The following is a 26,674-nucleotide window of genomic DNA, read 5'->3' on the forward strand; positions in this document are numbered from 1 at the left end:
CGCATGAAATCGTTCCCGGAAATCTGGTTCTTGTGAGGAACTTTGATCGTTCAAGTCCGCTGGAGCCTCGCTGGAAGGAACCCCGACAGGTCCTCCTGGCCACCCGTACTGCCGTCAAGCTGGAAGGCAGGAAGGGCTGGGTGCATCTGTCTCATGTGAAAAGATTTTACGGACTAAAGCCTGTTTCTAAGAACATTTCCCAGGATTTGAAAGACTGCCAAAGTACTATTCTTAAGGACTGTCCCGCAAAAGACAATGATATTGAACCCTCCCTGTTAGAGAAAACTCCGCAACAGGAGTATAAGAAAAAATTAAGGTCTAGTAAAATAAGTCAGCCAGTTTGATTGTCTAAGTCCTCCCCTAGGTGAAACGGTTAGACCGGTTTCTGACATGTATAAAATAGACCCCCATAGTGAGAGAGTTAGTCAAAACTCAATCCGATGTATCGTTTTTCTAAGTTTCATATTGTTTTTCAGCCTCATGACTACCTGCACAGGTTATGCATTTTATTTGTATTTTCCAGTTTCTCATGTAAATAAGTCTTCGATTGCTACAGTAGAACACACGTTTAGTGATCTGCCTCCTCATGAACTCTCTTATCGTCTCGCTATGCGTAATAATTCCTTTATCCGCATGTTACATTATTCACACCAGACCAGCAATGCTACTAATTGTTGGGTGTGTGGTCGACTCCCCCTTTCCAGACACCGAAGGGAGTTCTGCCACTCTTTCCTTATCCATTTTCACATAATGGTTCGTGTGGAGCATGGTCCACGTTAACGTCATCATCAACAGATATGTTTTTTCTGAACAGTACATGTTTTCCAGACAAGCAAGGTCTTCCCCACAGAACAGGGTTAGATCTAGAAAATGAAGTTTATAATCTAGGTAATTATTCTTCGAATTTTATGGTCCTGAATGTTCAGTCTGATACTACTCCAGACTTACCTGCTATGTCAGTATTACCAGTTAAAGGCGAATTATGTGTCCGAAAGAATGGTTCCGTACATGTAGGACATAGTGATTGTACTACTATCGTCAAGTATAGTGACAGTGGGAAATCTATTTTCAAAGCTTCACGCCATTCTTATTTTGTTTGTGGTCAGACCGCATATGTTCGTCTGCCCCTCGATTGGGAGGGAACCTGTTACATTGCATTCCTCCTGCCACCAGTTTTTCTAGCCCCACCTGACTATCATAGGAATTCCCACCTAGTACATACTAGACACAAGAGAAACCTCCCGATTGTCGATTATACTGAATCTGCTCTAGAACAATACATAGATATCAATAAAGGTGTCTTCCCTTATTTAGGTACTGTCGTGAATAGTAAACTGATACGTAGATTAACGAGAACCCTTGAAGCAGTAGTGATTGAGACTACTTCTGCTCTAGGTAACTTAACCGAAGAGCAATCCTTTATGAGAATTGTCGTGCTCCAGAATCGTCTCGTCCTTGACGTCATACTGGCCGATAGGGGCGGGGCTTGTAGAGTCATCGGATCTAGTTGCTGCATTTTCATTCCTAATAACGCGCCGTCTGTTTATTCAGCTATAACCAGACTCCATAAAATTGCCCATATGTTACACCAAGATCCAGGCACCTGGACATGGTCCGGTTGGTTCTGGAATATAATTTCCGCCTGGGGATGGAAAGTATTGTCCTTTCTAGGTATTGCAGTAGCGATCATATTCAGTTGCTGCCTATGTATACAATGTTGCCCTGCGATTTGTGGCATTTGTGCTACCTCTTGTATTCCTAGTCCCAAGTCCCGTTCTAAATCCCGTTCCAAGAAAATTCGAGACGAGCAAATGATACTATATGAAATGATAGATGGTATCATGAATATTGATGTTTCCTGATGGAAACGTAGTGACAAGGAGGGAATGTGGAAAAGTAAATTTTGCCATGTTCTGTGTCCCTACGTGTCCCCCATCTTATGTTATATGTGTATGATTAATATGCATATGTATTCCCCATGTTCGATTAAAGACGCAATTACAGTTGTGTCCATCTCTAGTATGCCAGTTTCCAGTTCTCGTGAAAGCTACGAGTATTAGGCCTATGTAAAGTTACGTTGCCACGTTTCTCAGTGTGCACGTTATTTCATTGAAAAGCCCCCGTTTCTAGGCCTCAAAAGGGCCCGGACACCAGATTCTGCTCCTGTCTCCTGAACCCTCGCTGAGGAGCGATACAGCCCCCACCTGTATCCTCGACCCTTCACTTACTTCCTGCCTCACAGTGCCCGGCTCGGCCTGGCTCTGCCTGCTAGTCTGCCAAGAATATGTTATGATTCTAGTTATCAGTCCAGCCCTCCTTCTCTGCATTCCTAAACTACTGAATCGCATCAATAGTTTCCGTCACGGTCTAGCCTTTACGTCTCCATGTAAGAGAAATACTGTATTAATGGTCATTTAATATTCTTCATCACGCACTACATGTAGAATAATGCATGCACCAGTCTTAGAGTCTGTTAGCCTTTACCCCGATAGCTTTTAGTTTATATCAACATGTTCTCTAAACATCAGATACTAGATAGGGTTTAGGTACATGTCGCCCTGACTCTCCAGACTCCAGTCTCTACTCCTAGCGCAGAGTTCATAGCCCCCAGCTTCTCCTAGTAACACGTCATTGTCAGTTTGCGCGCACCACTAGGTTAGAGGTCCCGGCTCCTTAGGTAGCCCCCTCCATGTTTCCGCCCCATTTATGACATATTCTGTTACGTTTACATCACATGTCTATGTATACGCCTCTTGTTACACCTACTTTCACCCTTATCTATCGCGACTGCTATTGACCACACCCACTGCTCCGCCTATTGTATGTATTGCAATTGCAACTGTTTTAGTATATATGCTTGTACATTGTTATTAAAATTAGCGCGCTCATTCCCTGTCCCCCCTGCAGGGCCCTGCCATCCTATTCCTGTGCAGGTTGTCCTGTTCCTGTCCTTATGCTGTATTAAACCTGCAAACTCCTACTACCTCGAATCTTGACTCTTATTTATTGAGCTATCTGTTATTGCTATGTCCAGTAAAACCTAGATCCGGTATTATTTATTTATATACCACAACTTATCCAAGTAATCATTGCCCTTGTCCTGTCTCGATTGGATTTTTCTAATAGCCTCTACTTAGGACTCCCAGCAGGTCAGCTAAAAAGATTGCAATTCGTTCAGAACCAGGCGGCCAGACTCATCTGTAAACAACCTAAATGGCAGTCCATTAGACCTGGTCTGGAAAAATTCCATTGGCTACCTGTAGCCCAGAGGGTTGCGTTTAAGGCTGGATGCATTACCTTCAAAGCCTTGTAGAGCAAAGGCCCAAATTCATCAGGAAAATGGTACTTAAGTATGCCCCCTCACGCTACCTCCGTTCTGCTCACAAAGATCTGCTGGTTGTCCCCCTGTTCAAGAAGAAACGCCAAGGCGGTAGTTGTTTCCATCTGCTAGCAGCTACCCTCTGGAACTCTCTACCACTGCCTTTAAGACAGTGTGAAGACCTTCTTACCTTTAGACATTCCCTCAAGACGTGGCTATTCAAACAGGCTTACCCATAGAGAATTGTGTTGTGTTTCCCACGACGATAGCACTATGAGGCCCACGGGCGTACGAGCGCTTAAGAAATACATATTAACATAACATATTAACATAGCATAAGAATAGTAGTGAAGGACGCTCTACAGAACAACGACAATATCCCTCTGAGGATGGTGATGCACTCTGCCTAGACAAGCTTCTAACTGTACTGGATCTCTCCTTGGGCTCAAGTTTGGGATATTTCCATCCTTTCAGACATGCATATTGGAAATAACCCAGCATCACCTTTCTCACAAACTAGCAGGCACCATGTCACATAATACATACACTCATATTCCTGATCTTTCAGCTGACTTGTTCTTCAGATCCTTTTCTATCATCCAAATGTGTATGGGTGTGCCTAAATACACCAACCATCCCTTGCACCCAACACTGTACCATGCTCTACATGCAATGACAGTCACCTTCCCCACATTGCTGGCTAAATGGGAAAGAGTGCTGAGCGATAGAAGGAAGGCTACAGTTTGAAATGTATCTGTCTGCCAGATATCAATTAATCCAATTCAAAGTCATCCATAGATATTGCATCAAGCTAGTAAATATACACTGCATGGACCTGACTAGGTCCGACAGATTTACATGCAGACTGTTCCATTGATATGACACCTACGTACAAGATCTTGAAATGCTTGGGAATACAAGCTCTGTAGTGTTGGGTGAATAATATCTTTTGTTAAACATCCTATTCCACCTCTTACAAAGTTCATACTCCAAACTAGGTTTATATTGTTTGCTTTCCTTATGGGCAAACTACTACTTCCAGCGCATTGGCTACATAATCCCTCGTCATCAAACTCCCAGCAGTTGCACATGTTGCCTGTTATCTACATGTATTGGATTATGTTATGTTACTAGATTTTATAAAGCGCTCATTCACTGAAGATCTTCCTTGGTGCTGAGTAACAGAGAACAACGTACAGCTTGCAATGGCAAATATGTCACTGACTCCACCGAGATTTAGTTATATGATATTTGGAGCCAATGACTGGACTGCAGAAATGCAGTGTGCTCTCTAACAGACCCATAGTCTCACTTTCAACCTCTTCAGCTTACATGCATCCTTGGTTACCATTCCAACTCCATCCTGTCACTGAAAGCTGGTAAACACATAAACGGGCCCAGCGAACCCATGTATACCTGTGACATTTTATGACACCGTTGGTATCTCCATGTGTCTTTTTCCCATAGTGAACTATTCTACATTACAATATAATATTCAGAGTGCAGTTCCATAAGGCTAACAATATGTTACTTTTACTGGTTTTGTTGCTTGTGCATTCATGTTTATTGAAACTTCAACAAAATGCATTTAAAAAACAAAACAACACATTACAGCATCCAACCCACCCCCCATGGTTTGCGTATCGAAGGAATTAAATAAATTAGATATCACACCTTAACAATGACAAAATATATATGTACTTTTTTGGGAAAATGGTAAATAATTTTTCTTTCAAGAAATACGGGAGAATATCGTGAGAAATGGATGTTGAAGCACAGTTCTCTTTCTGTCCTTGATCTTGGCTTACTCAGGAAGAGGAAGACGCCCTTCAATTATGGCAACACTGAAGGGTTTTTAAATGCAAAGTCTTTTTCTGCTAGAAGAGACATTAATGCACTGTACATTTATAATCTGCTGAGAATCTAGTTGTTATCCAGTATTAGGGGTGTCTTTCATAGATTCACATGCCTGAATCATTCCCCGTCGTCGAGACGGGAGCCTCCGGTATATAGAAAAGTAATGTCCTATAGACATACATAAAGAAGAATAGGCCTAAGGGCCTCACCTTAGTAGCCTATCCTTGTCCTTATGCAAAAAGGACCAAACTCTTAGAGCCAGCCAATCAGCTATCACCTCCCTCTAGAACCTTCCTGGCAGGAGCCTCAGTCTCTCAGATTTTCTACCGCACGTTGTGCTAGGGAGTCTCCAACCTGAGTTCTCCTCAGGAGCTCTTCAAAACTACTTATTCACTTGTTAAAGTGAATTCTTTCTCAAAATCTTGAACAGGGTTACTTCAGACTCTTCTCCTTGCAGTAAGTGATTTCTTTCTTCAAAATTCTAAAGAAATGTCGGAATCCCAGAAGAAAGCCCTTTTCAGGGCCTGCTCTTCATGTGGGAAGAAAAGGCTACACGTGGAGGATAAGCATGACCTGTGCTTATACTGCCTTTATCCTGACCACGTCCCTAAAGACTGTAAGATATGTCGGTCTTTCCCTAACAAGACCTTGAGGGATAGAGAAGGTCGACTACTAATTTGATTGGACAGGCTTAAGCAAAGGGATAATGTGGAGTCATCAGAGGGAAGCTTTTCCATGACCTCAGAAGTCTCCCACAAGAGGCCAAGGGGGGAGTCCCCTGGCTCCTCGGACACTCCTCCTATGAAGATAAAAAAGAAATCTTCAGAGGCAAGATCGACGACATCTTCAGTGTCTGACAAGGGCTCTCATGCCTTTAAGAAGCCTGCGCAATCTGCCAGTAAACTTGCGACATCTTCAACACAAAAAAGGGTCATGACGCCTCTTGCCGTCTCCACAACGACGACCACTGTGTCGACGACGGCGTCGTCTGTTTTCGCCTCGCCGACGACCACTCCATCATCGTCGTCAGCTGGCAAGCCAATTCCATCTATAATACTGCTGAAGCCGTCGTCGACGAAGGCCTCATCGACGACGAAGTCGGGCCCGTCGACGACGACACCGTCGACGAAGAACCCATCGACGATGAAGATGGGCCCGTCGACGACGACACCGTCAACGAAGAACCCGTCGACGATGAAGATAGGCCCGTCGACGACGACAGCATCGACGAGGAGTCCGCCGTCGACGGGAGAATCGACGTCAAGGACGTCGACGAGGAAGACGTCGACGAGGAATGAATCGAGCACATCGTCAACGAAGAAAGTCTCGTCTACAGAAATACCGATGACGCCGATCATGCCGTCGACGACGGTGCCGTCGACGGGAGGATCGTCGACGGAATTAGACATTATTGAACCGTGGAAGAAGTCCAAACTGATAGAGACGTCGTCTTGGACCCTACCACCGCCGACAACACCAGGGATGACAGCAGGGGCTCCTGCCAAAGGTCCTGTGTCTGGCAAAGTGGCTAAAAAGCAGATAACGCTTGAAACAACGTCACCAAGCAAGGTGCAAAGCCATTTACCCACAGAGATTCTCCAGAGTGAAGAATCTGAAGAGGAACTTGCAAATCAGGCTACTTCAATCTCAGACCTTCATGTAAAATGCCAAAGCACTCACGAAGAACAAGAGGAAATGGTCTACCAGTCACACTCCTTCCTAGCTCATGTTCGTACAGAGGTTACCCCGATGGTGTGCCTGCCGGTTTCCATTGTGGATGACCTTAAACACCTTATCCGGGACTACAAACAGCGTTTCCCGGAGGCGCAGTCAACTAAGACAGGGGGCCTGACGCCTGCTACAGATACACCAGCGGCAGCCCCAAGACAGACGTGGCCACCTTCCCAGACCTACCATGAGACAGTTTCACCTCAGGTGGTAGATTCATCAGATGATGAGGCTGAGGAAATGGAAGAAGGTGAAGTCCAAGAGGACCGGACGGATCAGGAAGATGACGAGGAGTATGTGGCGCCTTCCCCAGCTTCACCCCAACCGCGCCAGTCAGATTCACCGCCAGTAGACATTGGCGGTTTCCATAAAATAATGGAACGAGCAGCGAAGCGCTTTCATATGGAGATGGAATCGACTGAAACCGAGTGCTTCTTATATGACTTTAAGGAGCAAACAAAGAAGATCACAAAATCGATCCCAATCATAGACTTTCTCTGGGACCAAGGAAAGAAACGGATGATGACGCCGGCCTCTATTCCTGCGGTGGTTCCACGCCTCGATAAAAAATATAAAGCTCCCACCAAGGCGGCAGCTTGCTTTAATGGTCACCCGAAGCCTGATTCAGTTGTAACCCAGGCAGCCCAGAAGAATTCTCGCAACCCTTCCTCTCCCTTGTCAGCCCCACCGGACAAGGAAGGAAGGAAGTTGGACACCATCGGGAAAAGGTTTACAACGACGTCGGCCATGACAATCAAGGTGGCCAACTCCATAGCCCTGTTAGGGCGTTATAATCGACAGCTTTGGGAATATATAGTCCCTTATATAGCGGAACTGCCAGATACAGTTCAGGAGGAAGTCAAGGCACTGCTCTCGGAGGGTTAAACCTCGGCAGCTGAAATCATTGATTGCGCCATAGATGGAGCCATGACGGGCTTTCGTCAATTAGCTGGGGCAGCAGTCCTGCGCCGTCAGGGCTGGCTTAAGGCCACATCGTTCAGACAAGAAGTACAGCTAAAGGTGCTGGACATGCCCTTCGACGGGCAACATCTTTTCGGAGCCAAGATTGATGAAGCTCTCCAGACAATCAAAAAAGACACTGATACGGCTAGGGCGCTTGGTACTCTGCAAGCAAGAAACCAGTCCTTTCGGGGTAACAGATCCAGGGGCCAGTCCTCCTACAGGGGGTCCTTTCAGAATAGATCCTCATATTCCTATCAGAATAAATCTCAATATCAACAGAAGCAGCAACAAGGTCGTCAAACTTCGTACGGAAGATCAAACTTCCGTGGCAAGAACCAGAGGAGGGGCACTGGCGGACGCCAGTGACCAATTACTCCAGCCAGTCCAGCAACAATATCCCTCATTAAAGATTGGAGGAAAATTGACCCATTTCCTAAACAATTGGCATCTCATCACCACAGATCGTTGGGTACTCCAACTAATAAGATTCGGCCATTCCCTGGAATTCACCACCATCCCACCTGCAACACCTCCCCGCAAACTTCCGCACAAACATCTTCGACTACTGCTCAGAGAAATATCTGCGATGTTGAAGAAAGGAGCGATCGAGACAGTTCCATCGTCTCAAAGAGGGGCGGGATTCTATTCCCGCTTCTTCCTTATCCGCAAGAAGCAGAAAAAGTGGAGGCCCATATTAGACCTCAGAGCCCTCAACTCTTTCCTAAAGAGTCAGTCGTTCAGGATGGTGACAATCCAAGAAATATTAGGCATGCTAGAAAAAGGAGATTTCATGACATCCTTAGATCTCCAGGATGCCTACTACCACATACCGATTCTCATTGGGCACAGAAAATTCTTAAGGTTCGAGGTGGCAGGACACCACTACCAGTTCAGAGTCCTACCGTTCGGCCTCAAATCCGCACCGCGGATTTTCACGAAGTGCCTTTCCCCTGTGGCAGCCTTTCTACGTCAAATGGGTCACCAGGTCTTCCCCTACCTCGACGACTGGCTGGTACAAGCACCCTCGGCGGCAGGCGCGACCGAATCCTCCAACGCCTGCTCCAATCTCTTTCTGCAACTAGGATTGACTCTCAATCTCGAGAAATCCTGCATGACCCCAACCAGAAGCATCTCCTTCCTTGGGGCGACCTTGAACACAGAATGCGCAATAGCGTTTCCTTCAAAGGAACGGAAACAGAAGATCATATCGCTGGCCAAGGCAGTGGCATCAAAAAAGTCCATAAGAGTTCGAACTTACAAATCACTCCTAGGCATGATGTCGTCTTGTATACTCCTCATCCCGCACTGCAGACTCAGGATGCGCCCATTACAAGAAGCCCTCGCTTGCCAATGGACTCAGAGTACAGGTTCTTTCGAAGACATTGTGTGGATAACACCAGGAATGTCCAAGAACCTGCAATGGTGGATGGACCACAGGAATCTGTCTACAGGTCTGCCATTCCTACTTCCGGCAACGCCGTTGGTAATCACCACGGATGCATCCCTGGAAGGCTGGGGAGCTGTCCTCCAGGACCTCCAAATAAGCGGCAAATGGACAGATCAGGAGAAGCAATTCCATATAAATCTTCTGGAACTGCGAGCTGTGTATCTGGCACTGAAGGCCTTTTTACCACGCATCCAGAACTCCCAGGTGCTTGTCAGAACGGACAACACCACGATGATGTACTATTTGAACAAGCAGGGAGGCACGCGTTCGCTCACTCTATCACGCGAATCGCAGAAGATCTGGAACTGGCTTGTTCTCCAGGGGATCTCGCTCAAAGCGGACTATGTCCCGGGCAAGGACAATACCATAGCGGACGCCCTCAGCAGACAGACGTCCCTCTCTCACGAATGGGAACTCGACCAGGGTACGTTGGATCAAGTATTCTTGGAATGGGGAGTCCCAAGAATCGACCTGTTTGCCACCAGGGAGAACGCCAAATGCCCAAACTATGCAAGTTGGCGTCCCCAACCAAGGTCACTCGGAAATGCCCTTTCCATCGGTTGGTTCAGCGTATTTGCGTACGCTTTTCCACCATTCCCGATGATTCCCAGGGTCCTCAGGAAGATGAAGGCAGAGCCTTGTACCCTGATCCTAATTGCCCCGTTCTGGCCGAGGCAGCACTGGTTCTCGGATCTACATCGCCTCTCCATCAGAACACCAATTCGTCTGAAGCAACACCCGAACCTGCTGACGATGTCCAACAGACAGGTCCAACACCCGAACCTCCAATCGCTCAGATTATCAGCCTGGCTCCTGAGCACAGAGAATTCTGTCATCTAGACATCCCGCAGGAATGCAGGAAAGTACTGGCAAAAGCAAGAGCGGACAGTACCAACAGAACGTATTCTCTAAAGTGGAAACGATTCTGCATATGGTGTGTCGAGAACGGACTGTCCCCTCTCCATGTTACACCTGAACAGATATTGCCATATCTTCTGCACTTGGCACAGTCAGGATTGGCGCATGCATCTATAAAGGTACATTTGGCATCAATTTCACGATTCACCAGGTCTGACAAGGCTCCGTCACTTTGGTCCAGTAGGCTTATCAAGCAGTTCTTAAAAGGACTATATAGATCCTTCCCAAGACCTAGAAGGGTCCCACCTACATGGCACCTCAATTTGGTCCTCACCCAACTCATGAAGCACCCTTTTGAGCCCATTCATCGAGAGCCCCTCAAATACATCTCATGGAAGGTAGCTCTGCTGCTCGCTCTAACATCTGCCAGGAGAGTCAGCGAGTTACAGGCTCTATCCATTCAGGAACCATTCATGCAGTTTAAACAAGACAGAGTGGTGCTGAGGACAAATCCCAAGTTCATACCGAAAGTGCCTTCAGACTTTGACCTTAATGAACCGGTGGTTCTACGTTCCTTCTTTGCAAACCCTACCACTGCAGCAGAAAGAACGCTACACTCCTTGGACCTCAAAAGGTGTATAAAGTTTTACCTAGACAGGACGAAGAGCTTCAGGAAATCGTCACAACTATTTGTGGCCTACAGTAGACCAAGGATGGGTCTGCCTCGAACGAAACAGAGCATCTCCAGGTGGATCTCTTCAGCTATAGCATTCTGCCATGAGAAGGCCGGACGGCCGTTGAATGCTACTGTTCAAGCGCATTCCACCAGAGCAATGTCCACATCAGCAGCGCTGTTCGCTGGAGTGCCGATTCTGGACATTTGCAGAGCAGCGACATGGAAGTCACCGCACACATTCTCCAGACACTACTGCCTGGATGCTGAGCTTATGCAGGATGCTGCAGTGGGCCGGGCGGTGCTTCGACATCTATTCCAGTGAGGTGAGCCTTCCGACATCCCGCCATCCTGGTATGCACATCTCTTTCTATTATGTTATGTTGATGTATGCTAATGTTCACAGTCGTATGATAATGGGTGTATTATCTAACTGATTATAGAGCATGATTACATCAGCTATGTGCATAATATATTGCTGACTACTCTGATTCAGGCATGTGAATCTATGAAAGACACCCCTAATACTGGATAAGAAACGCGTTACTTACCTGTAACAGCAGTTATCCAGTATTGGTTTCTTTCATAGATTCACATGCAACCCTCCCGCCTCCCCGGGAAGGACTCACGCTCTCTCTAACTATATTACGCCTACCTAGCTTGGTGCGTACGAAAATCTGAGAGACTGAGGCTCCTGCCAGGAAGGTTCTAGAGGGAGGTGATAGCTGATTGGCTGGCTCTAAGAGTTTGGTCCTTTTTGCATAAGGACAAGGATAGGCTACTAAGGTGAGGCCCTTAGGCCTATTCTTCTTTATGTATGTCTATAGGACATTACTTTTCTATATACCGGAGGCTCCCGTCTCGACGACGGGGAATGATTCAGGCATGTGAATCTATGAAAGACACCAATACTGGATAACTGCTGTTACAGGTAAGTAACGCGTTTCTTTTATAGGAATCATCGAAGAAGCCGGAATCAGTACGCTCTCCAGAGGAATAGGTGGCATTGCTGAGATCCCACAGCTCCCCTTGCTACCCGCTCTGTTGGAAAACCTATCTGGTTAAGCTTTGACATGCATTTTCTTACTTGTGGGAAACAATGTACTAGGTTTACAGCTTTTCTGTGCCATTTATTGCTTATCTTAATATTTCTATTTTGCTACCTCAGTAGTTTTGTGTTCCTTATGCGTCTTCTTTTCTGCTCATTTTCAGGGGGAAGAGTGGTTTGGATTTATGCTGGGGTCACCCCCTTGTTGTTCTGGCATAACACTACTGTGTTCTTACTAAGTGATTCCAAATATAGATTTTTATCTCTTTAGTTCATAACATTTAAAATCAAATTTCTGGGATTAGGCTGTGATCTAATTCAGCAGTGAATATGTTTTTAGTTTGAATTTGTGTACATTTTGTTTTTAAAGTATACCTCTAGTATACAACATTTGAACAATGTACTGGACAAAATGGTGTATACATTAAGTGACATTGCTAAATTTGCACTTCTCATTTGGTTGTCAGGTCCTGAGCCAACACTCTTTGGAAAGCCAAAGTTTTCTTGTATGAGACTTCATTACAAACACAAGGGCAACAGTGGATATTTTCACACTCTGAGAGCAGTGACGCGACATCCTGAAGAAGATGGAAAAGGTGAGAATAAAAAAACGATTAAATGCAAAGGAGTCCATAAAAATGTACCATACCCCCCACTTTGAACCATATCCAAAATGACACCAGGGAAGTGAGTCCGACTTACTGTAGGAAAGTTTGCAGTGGTTATCCTCTCTAGGAAACGCAGGGAGTACAAAATAATGTAGCCGGCAGTTCTGAATGAGCACCAAAAAAATCCAAGAAATCAAGTATTCCCTACTAAGACAGTCCTTTCCCATGGGTATTTGATACAGCACCATTTTCAGATAAATTGACTTACAAGTCAGACACCTTCTGAAGAGGCTTTCATGACATAGTTCAGTACTGTTTTGGTGTGTCAGGCAAGTCTAATCTTCAACAGAGATGTTGGAAGGTGAGGGCTCTCCACATGAATACATAGCGCATAATATTTTCTGTCCTATTTCTCTCACAAATTGTTTCTACCTAATATGAGTATGCCTCCTATCATGTTTCAAAATGTTTGAGCAATATCACTTTATTCCTCTGCCATCCCCATATTCAGTACAGCAACAATCTATTGATGGCTTTGAAAATCTTGACAGGACAATCATTTTGGAAACATTTCAGTCTGTCCATCTAAGATAGAAGCTGTTTAACCCAAAAGCGCAGTAAATTCCTTGGCCCATGATAGTGTCCCAGTCCTCATGGAACACTTGGATTCCTAGGTATCAAAAAGATTTTGAGCTCCACTACATCTACAAAACGGAGAGAGCTGCTGATGATGTGCATATGTTTGTGGACTGTCCAAACATTAGGGAGTTCTGGGAGGCCGTAAGTAAAAGTTTGTCACGGGCGGTTGATCTGAATATTGAGGTAAGCCCTGAACTAATTATTACTGGGAGATATGATTTGCAGTGCAAGAATATTAATGATAATGTTAAGTTGGTGTTTTATGGAGTCTTGCTTGCCCGTAGAGAAATCTGTAAATTATGGGTGTCGCCTATATCCCCTACACTTCTGGAATGGGTGAAAGCTATGAGACATTTTGCTAAATTAGACTCTATGGATCAGAAAAGGAGAAAGCACAGAGTCTGGTTATCTTTTTTACAACACTTTGGTTAAGAGGGGGGGAATAGGGCCGGGAATAAGGCCTGTTAATAATAATCCAATGATTAAGGTCTTGGCCTATCTCGCCGGCGGTTCTCCTTCCCTTAAGAGGGATATACAGATAAGGTAGCGGCTGCCAGGGGGTCGTGGCCTCGGAATCCCCGGCTAGTACGAACTGAGAGGCTTGGTACCTGTTGGTGAGTTGCACAAGCCTTACTCTGTAAAGCTGGTATATGAGATAAAAAGCCCATGGAGGGTACCGTGTCGTTTTTTGAATATATTGGGTGGCGAAAAGGCTAATGAGGATAAATAGAACAAAACAAAAAAACGGAGAGAGCTGCATCATTGATATATGCATTGACCTTCAGGGGAAATATACATAACTTAAGTTTATTTAGTAGAAGAACGGATTGAGTCCCAACCTTTCTGTGTGGACAAGAAGGACCCAGAAGTCCTCTTGGATTACGTAAATATACCAAAACACCATCTGTGTATAATGTCAGGATCTGCATGTGGCCAGGGTCACTCATCTAAGTAGTTCTGTTTGAGTGTGGCCCACATGGGCTCCATTGTCAAGGCAAACAGCACATGGAAAAGCGGTACCCCTGCTATATGCCCCATTGTTTCCACGAAGCCTCTGAGATAATCTTACATGTTTATACCCTTGGTGTTGGATTCATATACTGTTTGTGCGCCCCCCCCCCTCCAAACCCTGTTCCACATCCCATGCCTTCCATTACTACTTGCAAGAAATCTCATATCTAAATGTCAAAAGCTTTTTCCTTATCTATTGCACCATGTCAGGCTTTCCAGCCCCCAGAAGTGGGTTACTGACCAGATGATGGAATCTGCAAATGTTTGGTGCGGTATTCCTGCCTGGGATAAAGCTAAACTGGTCTTGGTGACTAAGCTCCAGCAGTAATGGGGATAACCTATTTGCCAGTAGATCAGCAAGGATCCTATAGTATACATTTGCCATTGATAAGGGACACTAAGATCCTACTTCCAGAGGGTCGTAGCCTATTTTCAGCAATGCAAATATTATTATTGCCGCAGACATGGTAGGGGGCAGAGTGCCTACTTCACAAAATGCCTGAAATACCTTTAGGAGGTAGGGTTCAAGTATATCTGTGTAATTAGCATGGAACTCTGTGGGCAGTCCGTAGCTGGCCATAGTTTTACCAGCTGCCAGTCCCTTCTCCGGTGTCCTCACCTCCCCTGCCATTATTGGGGTCTCCAACAACTGGGTCTGCTCAGCATTAGCCTATACAGTTGAGAATTCTGGACATGTTTTTGTTGTTCCCCTGTTAAATGTACTCTAGTCCTATTTCAATGAAAGAGTAATAAGCTTGCTATGTCTCGTTTAACTCAATTTGAGTGCTGGCTAATTTATCTCTGACCTGCAGTGATGGTAGTTGTGTTCTGTCTGGTGGTGGCAGCCCAGCCTGTTTAGGGTCTCTCCGTTTTCCTTTCTTGTTTGTATTAACTCCGATCTTTTTGTTGTGTCACTAATAGTCTCCAATGTCTTTTAAATGCCCTCAAGTTTCCTAAAGCTCTGTTCTAGGTCCTTTTACACTCTAAATGGCATACCCATACAGATGCTCTTAATTGTAACCTTGAATGCCTCCTTTCAGGGGTTGCAGTCCCAAAGAAACCTTCATTTTTCATTTGCCTAAAAAACTGTACAATTAAAGTCCATGGTGTCTCTCTGTAAGGCGAGTCAAGTACAGCTGCGGGCTGCAGTCACCACAGTGGGATTCTACTGATATGCACTCCCCCATCTCAAGGCGAACATTAGTTGTCCAATGGTGTATTAACTGAGATATTCAGTTTGAAGAATCTTCCCCTGAAATCATGGATTGCACAACAACAGGTCAGTTCTTGTGTGCAGTACATGCACATGAAATTAATAAGATTAATCATGTTCTTCAGGGTGCATTGTGCACCATGTGCCAGACAGTTCTCAGTTGCCGAGCCAAACGACTAATCTAATGACCAACTGGGCAGGGTGCCAGAGAGTGGTGGCAGACATCTGCCCATGTCCACACTCTGGGTGCAGTTAAAGTAACCACCTCAAACTGTCATGAAGTCCATATTGTCAAGAATCAGCACATCAAGTCAAGAAAATCGAGCTGCAGATTATTTGGTGCATACATACTCACCAGTCTATGCACCACCCCCAAATCCAATTTTCCCGTTAGTTTGTCTACCTTCAATGCCATTTATGAGTTCAGCCAGCCAGAACAGGACGTGCAAATCCAGCCATATAAGTGTACCCCTGGCATAGGAAGAGTATGTGATGCCAAACAATTGCCCCCTTCATCTACAAAGTAGTTTCCCCCAATTTGTCCCTGATGAGGTGTGTTTGTTGAAAGAATGCAATATGGATACCTCTTCTCTTAATGGAGTCATACATTCTATAACTTTTGTCAGATTACCCAAACCACACAAGGTTAAGAGATTATGCCTGTGATCACCTGCCATTACTTTTTGTCAGAGGTTTGCAGGAGCAGGAGTAGACCCTCTTCCCCCGGTTGTGACCAAGACGAGAGCCCACCCCTATCTCCTGTGCCCCCGTACGTCCAAGTGCTGCAACATGACCTGCAAACATGCCGCTTTGTTTGTGTCCTTCTAACCTTGCCTCACAGCAACATTTTACAAACAACGCTATCCCTACTGCTTCCCCTCCAGGATCCAGCAGGAAGTTACTGCCGGCTACTTCAGCCTAGAACTTAGTATGAAACCTCCTGTGTAGAGAGCACATGGGCAGTGTAGGGGGTAAAGTGTGCACTCAATAGAAGTACTGCTCCCTTCACAACCACCCGGCAGCAACTGGAATTGTGCAACGCAAGTAATAACATTCGCCCTACTTAACATTCACCTTTTTATTGTAACCAATTTCTGCTTACCATTCGTAACTTGTACACCCAGCGTACTACAAAAGCTAGTTAACATTACATGTATGTGCAGTACTGTTGCACCTTTCAGAGTTCATACTCCTCAGAATGCCTAAACACATACAGATCAATGTAATTCAGAGCAGAAAATATCAGTATACTGAAGATACAATCATTGGAGTCACTGTCAGCAATACAGAGCTGTCCATCTCGTTTTCAGCAATTCAGAGTCAGAGTGCGATTCAGGACACCCTGGTCACTGATTGCATCCGGTCGCACTGACTTGTGACACTTAGTGCTTCTTGTTGCACAGCTGTGATCGGTTCCGTCACCAGTCTGGAGTATTTCTGTCACCTGCAGTTTTTCCCTGACCTGTATGGCTTAGGGGGCAACGGCTCAAAAATGTTCACACCATGATCAGTCGGCCAGTAGGTGGACCTGCTCCATATCTCACGGAACTTGGAGAAGAAGCATGTCTTGTTGTTCATTATGAGTTTTAAGTTTGCGGAAAATGGCAGCATGTATGTGATATCCAGATGGCAGAGCCAATGTTTTACATCTATGAAGGAGTACCTTTTAGTTTGAACTCCCACTTTGTAGTTCCGGAAAATAAAGATTCTTTGGTTATCATCTGTCATTCTGCCAATTTTCCTAGTAAACTGCTGGATAACCTCTCTTTCCCTGTAATTTACCAACCAGGCTACTACCAGCATTGTTTGAACCCTGTGAGCTCTTTCTGAGATAAAATGTTGCGATAAGCCTGCCAGTGCGGTCCTATCTAGTATTCGTCTCTCCTGGGAGGCAACCATATCATGGCCCTCTCTTCACTCAGGGAGACCCAATTCTTACGTTATGGTGGCGTGATCTCCCTTCTGCATCATTGCTCTGGCCTCGAGCACTCAGAACTTTTGAATTTCTTTTGCATGTTGAACATCAGCTGGCACAGTTCCCTCATCATGAGCTGGCACGCGTCCAGGATTCTTTTGTTGGCGGAGACCCTTTCCTTCTGTCAGTTTACTTGTAGTAAGGTAAGGTTTGTAGCCACTATGTCAATTTATTCTTCACCCCCTCTCTGGATTCCTTGATTATTGCCAGGACTTGTCCAGTTTGTCCTTTTCCATCACATTCTCCACTTGCGATGGAGCATCAGCCTGTGGGTCCAACTCAGAGGTAGGTCCTCCAGTTTAAGCTGGTCTGCGCCTTTCCTTTGGCATCTCCTCTAGGAGAGGTCAGGGGTCATTTCAAATCTAGATCCAACCAGTACAGCTCCCTCCCATTAGGGAGTTATTTTACACAGGATCACCACGAGGACTCCGTACTTTACTGAGCACCTTGTTCACTCCTTGATGATCAGCTATGCTTCCTGCAGGTTATTACTTCATTCTTTGCACCGCCCAAAGCATCAAACCGGCTAGGAGAAGTGGCTCACCCCTCCTCCACTTGCCACCGAGGTGCCCATGAGGCCCTCTACCAGGGGTCCAGTATTCAGGGCCCTCTTTTTTTCTCCCAGAGAAAATGGGTCCTTGCGAGGAACCCACACTCAGAGGACAATGTTCAACAAGTTCTGGGCTTCCAGGAAGGGGGCCCATGCTATAATAGAGGTCTGATCACTCACCACTTAGATTAACCCCCACTTGGATTGTAGATGGATTCCGCTCGCTGGGACTTAAACTATTTCTCTGTGCCCCCGCCTTTGCCCTAGCGCTTCTTATGTCCCAGGAGCTCATCTGCCTAGTGGCCCCAAGGAACCCAGCAATGCACAGAATTGCTCTGCCCCCAGTCTCAGCCTCTGTCACAGCGCTACTGCAACCTTGAACCAGCAAGCCTACTCCTTAATCTACCCTAGACTGCTCAAGCCCAAGCATGTGGAGATTGCTAGCATCCAGGGTCCTACACATGTGGTCCTCAGTCAAAGCAGGTCCACGCCCTTGGGCCAATCCAGTCCTGCTAGGGTTTAGCCACCATCTTTCAGTTCACACTTCCCTGGCTTGGCGGCTCACCGGATCCTCTCCCCTGAGCACTTTCGCTCCCAGAAGGCCACCAACATTCTTCTGTCCACCATCTTGGATAATATTGGGGAGTCCAGCTGTAAAGATATGGGGGGATGGTGCAGGACTATGACTTGGTATGGAGAGCTGGGCACGAGTGCACTTAAAGCACATCCAGCTCTATTTGCAGTAGGCTACGCCACTAGCCCTGGTAACATTTACTACAAACAACAACTTGGATGCCGAGCATTTTGGGAAGATACAGTTTCCAACACAAAATCTTTATATGAAGTGTTTCGGAATTATTTAGTATACAAAAAATGTAGAAAACTAAATTTTAGATTAAAAAAGTATATGATAAATAATGGTGTCCCTGGTCATACTTGGTGGGTGGTGATTATTTTGAAGTTTATGAATCTAGTTTATTTTATTTATAAAGTTTAATATAGCGCGAACAGGATCCTGAAGGATATCAGAGCGCTTTAAAATAAATTGGTAGAGAGGACAACATGAAATAAACATAGTAATTGAGGAGAAAACAAATGCTAAACAGTAAACAATGGTACAAATATAAGGTATAATAATATGCAGAGGATACATCCGTGACTGTTAGTTGTGCCATGGAGCGAGGAACACGCATATATATATATATATATATATATATATATATATATATATATATATATATATATATATATATATATATATATATATATATATATATATATATATATATATATATATATATATATATATATATATATATATATATATATATATATATATATATATATATATATATATATATATATATATATATATATATATATATATATATATATATATATATATATATATACACATACACACATGCTTTGCATACTCCTGCCATCTAGTGTTGGGTCCAGATGTTTGCAAGTTGTTTTTCTGTCTTACCAGTCACAAGTTAAGGTGATAGTGTGCATGGGCATCATCTCCATTGTTAGGTTGTTTTTCCGCAAGAGGGTGAGATTGGAATGAGTGAGCGTAGTAAAATAGAATACCATTGCTTGAGCAGTATGTTACAGAAAAGCATCTTTTGCCTTCAGGTTATACTCAATATATATATATTAGAAACCATACTGACAGGAGAATGTTAACTTTTATTAATTAATTGTTTGGTGCAGCCACAGAGTCCCCTCAAGTTTAATTTTTCTCATATTTCACCTGAGTATAGTAGTGATCATGATATTTAAGGAAGAACATGAATGAATGAATAATCATCTTGTAGAGCGCGAACTTTGGCCAAGGGCGTCAAGGCGCTAGGGATAGAGACCAGCAATCGGGAGTAATAGGGAAAAGAGAGTCAGTTGACCTCTATAACAGCAAGATTCTTTGCATATACGGCAGGACAGGGGCAAGGTCCAAGCATTTTTGGCCACTAAAAGTGAGACCATATGGATTATTGACTGCCAAAGACCAGAACCTCTGTGTTGTCCCCATTGGGTTGTAAATAGTGGTTTACCATCCAGTCAGCCATGGCCTGCATGCAGCTGTTACAATTTGCTGAGAGGCCTCAATGCTGTTTGTGATGGACACCATTATTTGTGTGTCATCAGCATAGGATAGGGCCTCCAGCCCGAAGGATCTGATTATCTTGGCCAACGGGGAGACATAAATGTTGAATAAGGTAGGACTTAATGAAGAACCCTGTGGGATTCCACAGAAGGTGGGAATGGAGTCAGAATAAAATTGGCCATCTTTACTTTGTGACCTATCTGTGAGAAATGTGGACAGAAGCTCGAGCAGAGTTTGATACCCCAATTTACTGAAGACGGTGGATCATCCTGGACTACTGTAACGCGCTATACGCCGGCGTAAATAAAGGCCTTATACAATGCCTGCAGTCTGTCCAGAACGCGGCGGCCAGATTTGTGCTCGATGCCCCTAGGCTTTCGTCCGCTACAGCTGCTAGCAAGAGCCTGCATTGGCTCCCGATCCAGTCCAGGATCTCTTTTAAGATCATGTGCCTGGTCTGTGGGGCCCTGTCGGGCGAATGCGCTGGGGGCGTGAGGGCTCTGCTGGCTTCCTATGTCCCATGCAGGAGCCTTCGCTCCTCCAGCAAGAACCTCCTGTCGGTGCCTCGATTTCGCAGAGCCAAATGGTGAGGAAGGGCCTTCTCCTCCTTGGCCCCTAAACTGTGGAACGCCCTCCCCTCTGAATTAAAAACTCAACCGTCCATCTCGCTGTTCAGGAAGGCATTAAAGACATGGCTATTTGCCGAGGCATATCTGTAACCTGGTTCCCGGCTCCTACTCCACTCTTTCTGTTAGGCGCCTTGATGCCCACCGGGCTAAGTTTGCGCGGTGCAAGATTGTTTTCATTCATTCATTCATTCATCCTAGTTGGTGAGATGGTATCAAAGGCTGCAGATAGGTCCAAAAGTATTAACAAAGACGTATGTATGCCCAGCATCTACTTGGGTATGTATGTTGCTTACTTCAGATATTAATGCATTCTCAGAGTCATGACCACTCCTGTTGCGAGCCGTCAAGCAGATGATATTGATCCAAGTAGGTGCTAAGTTAGGTATTTAGATGCTTCTCCACAATCTTATCAGGGACTGGTAGCAGGGAAATAGGCCGATAGTTTTTGGTTCTGAGGGGTCCAGGTCGATTTTCTTCAGTAGAGGCTTGACTACCGCTGTTTTCCAATTGAGTGGCTATTGCCCCGATGAGATGGCCAGATTAAGTGTGGACATTAGGTGAGGGACAATCATCTCCCTTCCGAATTTCATGATCTTGAGGGGGCAGGGTTCCGAGGGGGGCCCAGCTGTATTTCCCCCTAGGAGAGGATCTTTCTGCTCGTGAGACAGGGGAAGAAAGGTGGACAGTGTGGCTTCCCACTTATCTGGTTTAGGAGGGTTGTAAGATTCAGAGATGGTCATTTGAGCCGTATTTGAAGGCTCGGAGTTCAGGTTGTATAGAGAGGAATACATTTCTAGGATTTTTGAGCGAAAATATTGGGCCATCTTGTGACAAAAATCCTGAGAACTGTTATTGTAAAGTGGACTAGAAGCGGAAGTGAGAAGATTGATCACATTACATTTTTCCCCTGGGGATTTGAGCGATTCTGTCTTTAGTGCATGAAATAAAGATTTTTCTTCTTTGATGGCTGTTTTGTATTCCTCTAGCTTCCTTCTTGTGATTATCCCTTTCGATCGGTTCAAGATGCCGCCAGATCCTCTCTTGGTGGCGACAGTCTAGAAAAAACATTCACTATAACAGCTCTTCATAGTCATTAGAAATGGCCCAAAGTCCAGTCAATCGGGTGCCACCACCCATTGAAACCAAGACAGCTTGAACGTCTCTACCAGAGTCTAAAACGATGATTTTTTCACCTCAAAACAAAAGACTGCTCTCTCGTCGATATCTTTGTCTGTGGTAGACTCCGTATTCAGTATAACTACATCATCATCGACCTACTCATCACCTCCGTTGAAGCTGGTAATGTCCTCGCAATGTCGATCGACCATAGTGTCAGTAAAGGTAAAACCTGACGTGGTGACTCCAACATTGTTAAAAATGGTGTCCACGAAGACCTCGAAGCAACTACTGTCGACAACAGGCCGTCCGTCCACATCAGAACCGTCCACGGCCCAGATGCGGACGAGTCCATCGTTGACGACACCCCCATCGACAACGCTCCCAATTATGAACACAGTATCGATGCAGGCTGACTTAGATACACTGAAAGCAATGGCATCAACACAGCCAGTGTCAATGACGTCCATGCCGTCGACGGACACTTTGTCGACGATTCTACCATCGACATTGCATTTGACAGGATTACTTCCACCAGTGATTCCAGATCCATTGGCAAAATTGTTAACTTATTGTCGACTGAAGTTCAAAAGGACAGGGACACCGATATTATTCTACCACCATTACAAGTTAGACACAGCTCTTCAAAGAAATATTATTGCCTGCACATACTTCACCAAGTAAGGTGTCAACTGTCCACCAAAGGAAGTCTTTGATTATGGTAATGAGGAGCAATACTCAGGTAATGAGGACATGGTTGGGGTGGCACACAGCCCTTTGGATCTTCACATCAAGTGTCAAGAAGATGACGATGAGCATTATTATTCTCATCATGACACTTCTCACCAGTATGTGCAGCAGGAACCTGCAATTCAAATGCATGCTTCTTTAGTATCAAATTTGCAGTATGTGTTGACAGTCTGTTATCGCAGATTCCCACTCTCAGAATCGGCTTCTTCAGTTCCACACCTATTCAAAGTCCTCCTGGCTTCTCCTAGACATCTCTCTCTAGTTCTTGCACCTCTTGCATCACTGTTGCCACCCTTACCTGCAACAACACTGCAACCTCTAGTGGAGGATCACCAGTCTACGGATGATAAAAGAGAAGAAAGGGAGACAGATGACGTATCCCTTCCCAATGTGTGGGATGAATATCGGCTTCAGACACCATCTCCTTCAATTCCGCCTCTGCTTGACTCCCCGCCTGAGGACATAGGGGGGGTTTCACATGCGCATGTCAAGAGCAGCAAAGAGGTTTCAGCTTCCCCTGGTCACTAAGCAATCTGATTGCTTTTTATATGATTTTAAAGAACAGAGCAAAAAGCAGGTCCGCGCAATACCAATAGTTGACTTTATATGGGAGAAGGGCTTGAAAGTAATGAGGGCTCCAGCTGTGCTCCCTAAACTGGAGAAGAAATACAAGGCGCCTGACAACTCTCCATTCTGCCTCATTGGGCATCCAAAGCCAGATTCAGTGATATCACAGGCGGCTCAGCGTCGTGCCAGGAATTCCTCATCCTATCTGCTCCCCCTGATAGAGACAGAAGACGTCTTGATGCCATAGGAAAGAAATTCTGTACTATGGCGGCGAACACAGTCCAAGGGGCAAACTCCCTGGCAATCCTAGGCAAATTTGATCGCCAAATGTGGTCCGATAGTTCACCATTAATTGATCTCTTGCCAGAGGATTCTAAATTGGAGGCCAAGAAAGTTCTACCGGAGGTAGAAAGAATATCTGCTGAAATATGTGACTGGGCAATAGACTGTTCGCCTACAGGTTTCCACCAACTACAAAGGGGCTGCAGTTCTGAGACACCAGGGATGGTTATTAGTTACCTCATTCTACCAGGAGGTGTAAACAAAGATTATTGATATGCCCTACAATGGAAGTCATTATTTGGTCAACACATAGACGAAGCACTTCAGACGATTAAGAAGGATACTGATGCAGCCAGAGCCCTATGCACTCTCCAATTTAAGAAACAGCCTTTCCGCAAAGCAAGAGTCAGAAGAGCCTCTTCTTTTCGCAGAGGCTATTGCCAGTATAAACAGTTCCAGCCCTATCAGGGACAGAATCAATACTCCGCTAGCCAGCAGCATCAACAGCCCTACAAGCCACCACCTTCCGCTTCCTACAGACATCTCTCTAGGGGGGAGGGAGATATCTCCAAGAAACAGTGATGTATCTATAGTCCCTGCCACCACTCCCACCTAAATATCCAGGATTGGGGGAAACATTTCCTATTTCCTTCCCCAATAGTCAGAAATAATATTGGACAGATGGGTCCTCAAAATAGTCAACAGGAGACACATCTTAGAGAAACCAAACTTGCCACCTTAAGGACCACCTCCTTCCCACTTAAAGGAACTATTGTCTTAGATAGCAACCATGATACGCAAAGGGGCAATTGATGTAGTGCCAAAAGCTCAAAGGTGCATGGGCTTCTATTCAAGGTTCTTTCTGATACGGAAAAAATCTGGGGAATTGCATCCTATTTTGGACCTTCGTCAGCTCAATCATTTGGCATGGTGTCTCTTCAGGATGTGCTGCATCTATTGAATCAAGGAGATCATATGAAGGCCTTGGATCTTCAAGACTCCTATTTTCATATTCCCATTGACCCCAAACACAGGAAATGTTTGCGCTACAGGGTGGCCGGCGCACATTTTCAATTCAGTGTCTTGCCTTTTGGTCTACAGTCAGCACCTCGAGTTTTCACCAAGGATTTAACCTGGTTGCTTCGCATCTGAGGCAAGCAGGAGTTCAGATATTTCCATATTTGGACGATTGGCTATTTAAAGGCAAGCGCAACAGAAACAAGCAGACATACAAGTTTGTTTTTCTCTATTCCATACCCTGGGCGGTCTCACAACCACCAAAAACCACATCTGCCACCCACAACTACCATTATGTTTCCGGTAGCAACTATTGACTTGCTGCAGTCAAAAGCCTGAACCTCACAGGAAAGACAGAAAAGATTTCACAACCTAGCACATCATTGCATATCAAAAAGGTCAGTTTCTGTATGGATCTACAAATCTCTGCTGGGAATGCTTTCCTCTTGCATCCCCCCATACCAAATTGTCAGTTATGCATAAGCAAGTAGTGTACGCATGGGCAGGCGTGAACATCCCTGGATGAGGCACTCCTGGGTGGGTCAAAGAATTGATTCCAAAGTTTTTAGAATAATACTTTTATTCTTTGATATTTGTCATGAGTAGTTTCTTGGTGATATTAACATCATATCAGCAAAGTTCAAAGTTCAATCAACATATTGATGGTTAAATTAGAACTCCGATGCATTTCGGGCAGGACGCCCTTTGTCAAGGAGAGCTGAAAAGAAGAGACGAGCCTGCGTCAGGGTGAGCGAAGAAACGGCGAGAATAGTATAATTAACACAGAGGTGGTGAATTACGTGCCTAAAAAGCAGTGGTGACAAGTGAGGTGCCTAATCGTAAATATAAGGTGTGGCAGTGAAGCGTGTGGTGAACTAGCTGAATGAGTGATAAGTAAACCAGGGTCAAGGGTGGTGCGGTAATGTGATAGGGAGCTCAACCGAGTGGGTGGAGGGTGACGGGGTTTAGGTGGAAATGGTAAACGTTAACTTGTTGTTAAGTAGAATGGTCCCGGAATGGAGACTTGCTAGGTGAAAGACAAACTTACTTCTGAGTGCAGGCGCATGCTTGCGCTGGATGCGATCGGCATGTGTTGATGTTCCTAGCGGAAATGTTCGGTGCCCTGTGGGAATGGTAAATAAGAGGATGTGAAGATAGAAAGAGGACTTACGTGAATTGGACCAAGAATAAGTGTGGAAAGCGGTGGCCATCTTAAGACAGATCTAGAAAGATAAAATGAGGCTAGATACAGAAGAAAAGTAAAAGAATAACATAAAAGTGTAAAGAGCAATGTCACAGGTGTAAGATGTCATAAAGTCATTATAAATAACAACTATATTCAACACGATCATTAACTCCATGCGGTTTAAGTGTCTGTAGACGGTACATCCATTCAAGTTCTCTTCTGAGAAGGAATTTGCGATTGTCAATGCCCTCGGTTTTTGTGATCATTTCCAATACAATGAATTGAAGTTGAGCAATGGTGTGATGAAATTCATGGAAGTGTGTGGCAACGTTAGATTTCTCATGTCTTGTATGAATATTGGATTTGTGCTCATTAATGCGCACTTTAATTTGTCTTTCGGTCTTACCGACGTACAGTTTGCCGCAGGGGCATTTGAGGGCGTAGATCAGATTCTTAGAGTCACACGTGGCATTAACTTGAAGTTTGATGGGGTGACCTTTCATCGGGTGTCTGATGATGTTTCCCTTTATTACACAATTACAATTATTGCAGTTCATGCACGGTAGGGTTCCTTTATGATCTTTAAGAACGGTTTGTTTTCTGGTGAGGATTTCCTTCATGTTATTACTGCGAGTGTAGGCAAACAGTGGAGGAATTTGAAAAATTTCCCGAAAATCTGGTTCCATTTGTAGAGTGGGCCAATGGTTGAGGATGATTTGCTTGAATGTGGCGCTTGATGTGGAAAACTTGGATACCAATACCATGCGTTGGTCAGTTTGTTTGGCTTTTTTAGTGAGGCTTTTCTTTCTACTGATGGTTGCGACGCGAGTTTGGGCTTTCTTGAGGATATTTTCAGGATAACCTCTATCTATGAAGCATTCATACATTTCCTTAATCCTGATGTCAAGAGTGTTTTCGTCGGAGACGATGCGTTTGACACGTAACATCTGTGAAAATGGGAGGTGCTTTTTGAGAGATCCCTGGTGGAAACTAGTGTAGTGTAACATGTTGTTACGGTTAGTGGCTTTGCGATGTAAGTCAGTGGTTATGCCTTTATCAGTGATTTTGATATTGACATCAAGGAAAGAAATCTCCATGTCACTTATTTGCCAGGTGAGTTTGATACGT

General features: G+C 44.9%; 1 protein-coding gene across 3 annotated transcripts in view; it reads left to right on the plus strand.

Moving 5' to 3' along the window:
• The window catches only part of INPP5F (inositol polyphosphate-5-phosphatase F), a 1,146,251-nt gene that overhangs the window by 1,087,879 nt on the left and 31,698 nt on the right, over window positions 1-26,674 (plus strand). For all 3 annotated transcript variants that reach the window (XM_078643924.1, XM_078643926.1, XM_078643927.1), the window contains one exon: window positions 12,361-12,489. In XM_078643924.1, coding sequence (XP_078500050.1) covers window positions 12,361-12,489 — 129 coding nt within the window. The remainder of the gene's footprint in view (window positions 1-12,360; window positions 12,490-26,674) is intronic.

The sequence above is a fragment of the Lissotriton helveticus genome, chromosome 5_1 (assembly GCF_964261635.1).
Source record: "Lissotriton helveticus chromosome 5_1, aLisHel1.1, whole genome shotgun sequence".
Classification (NCBI taxonomy): domain Eukaryota; kingdom Metazoa; phylum Chordata; class Amphibia; order Caudata; family Salamandridae; genus Lissotriton; species Lissotriton helveticus.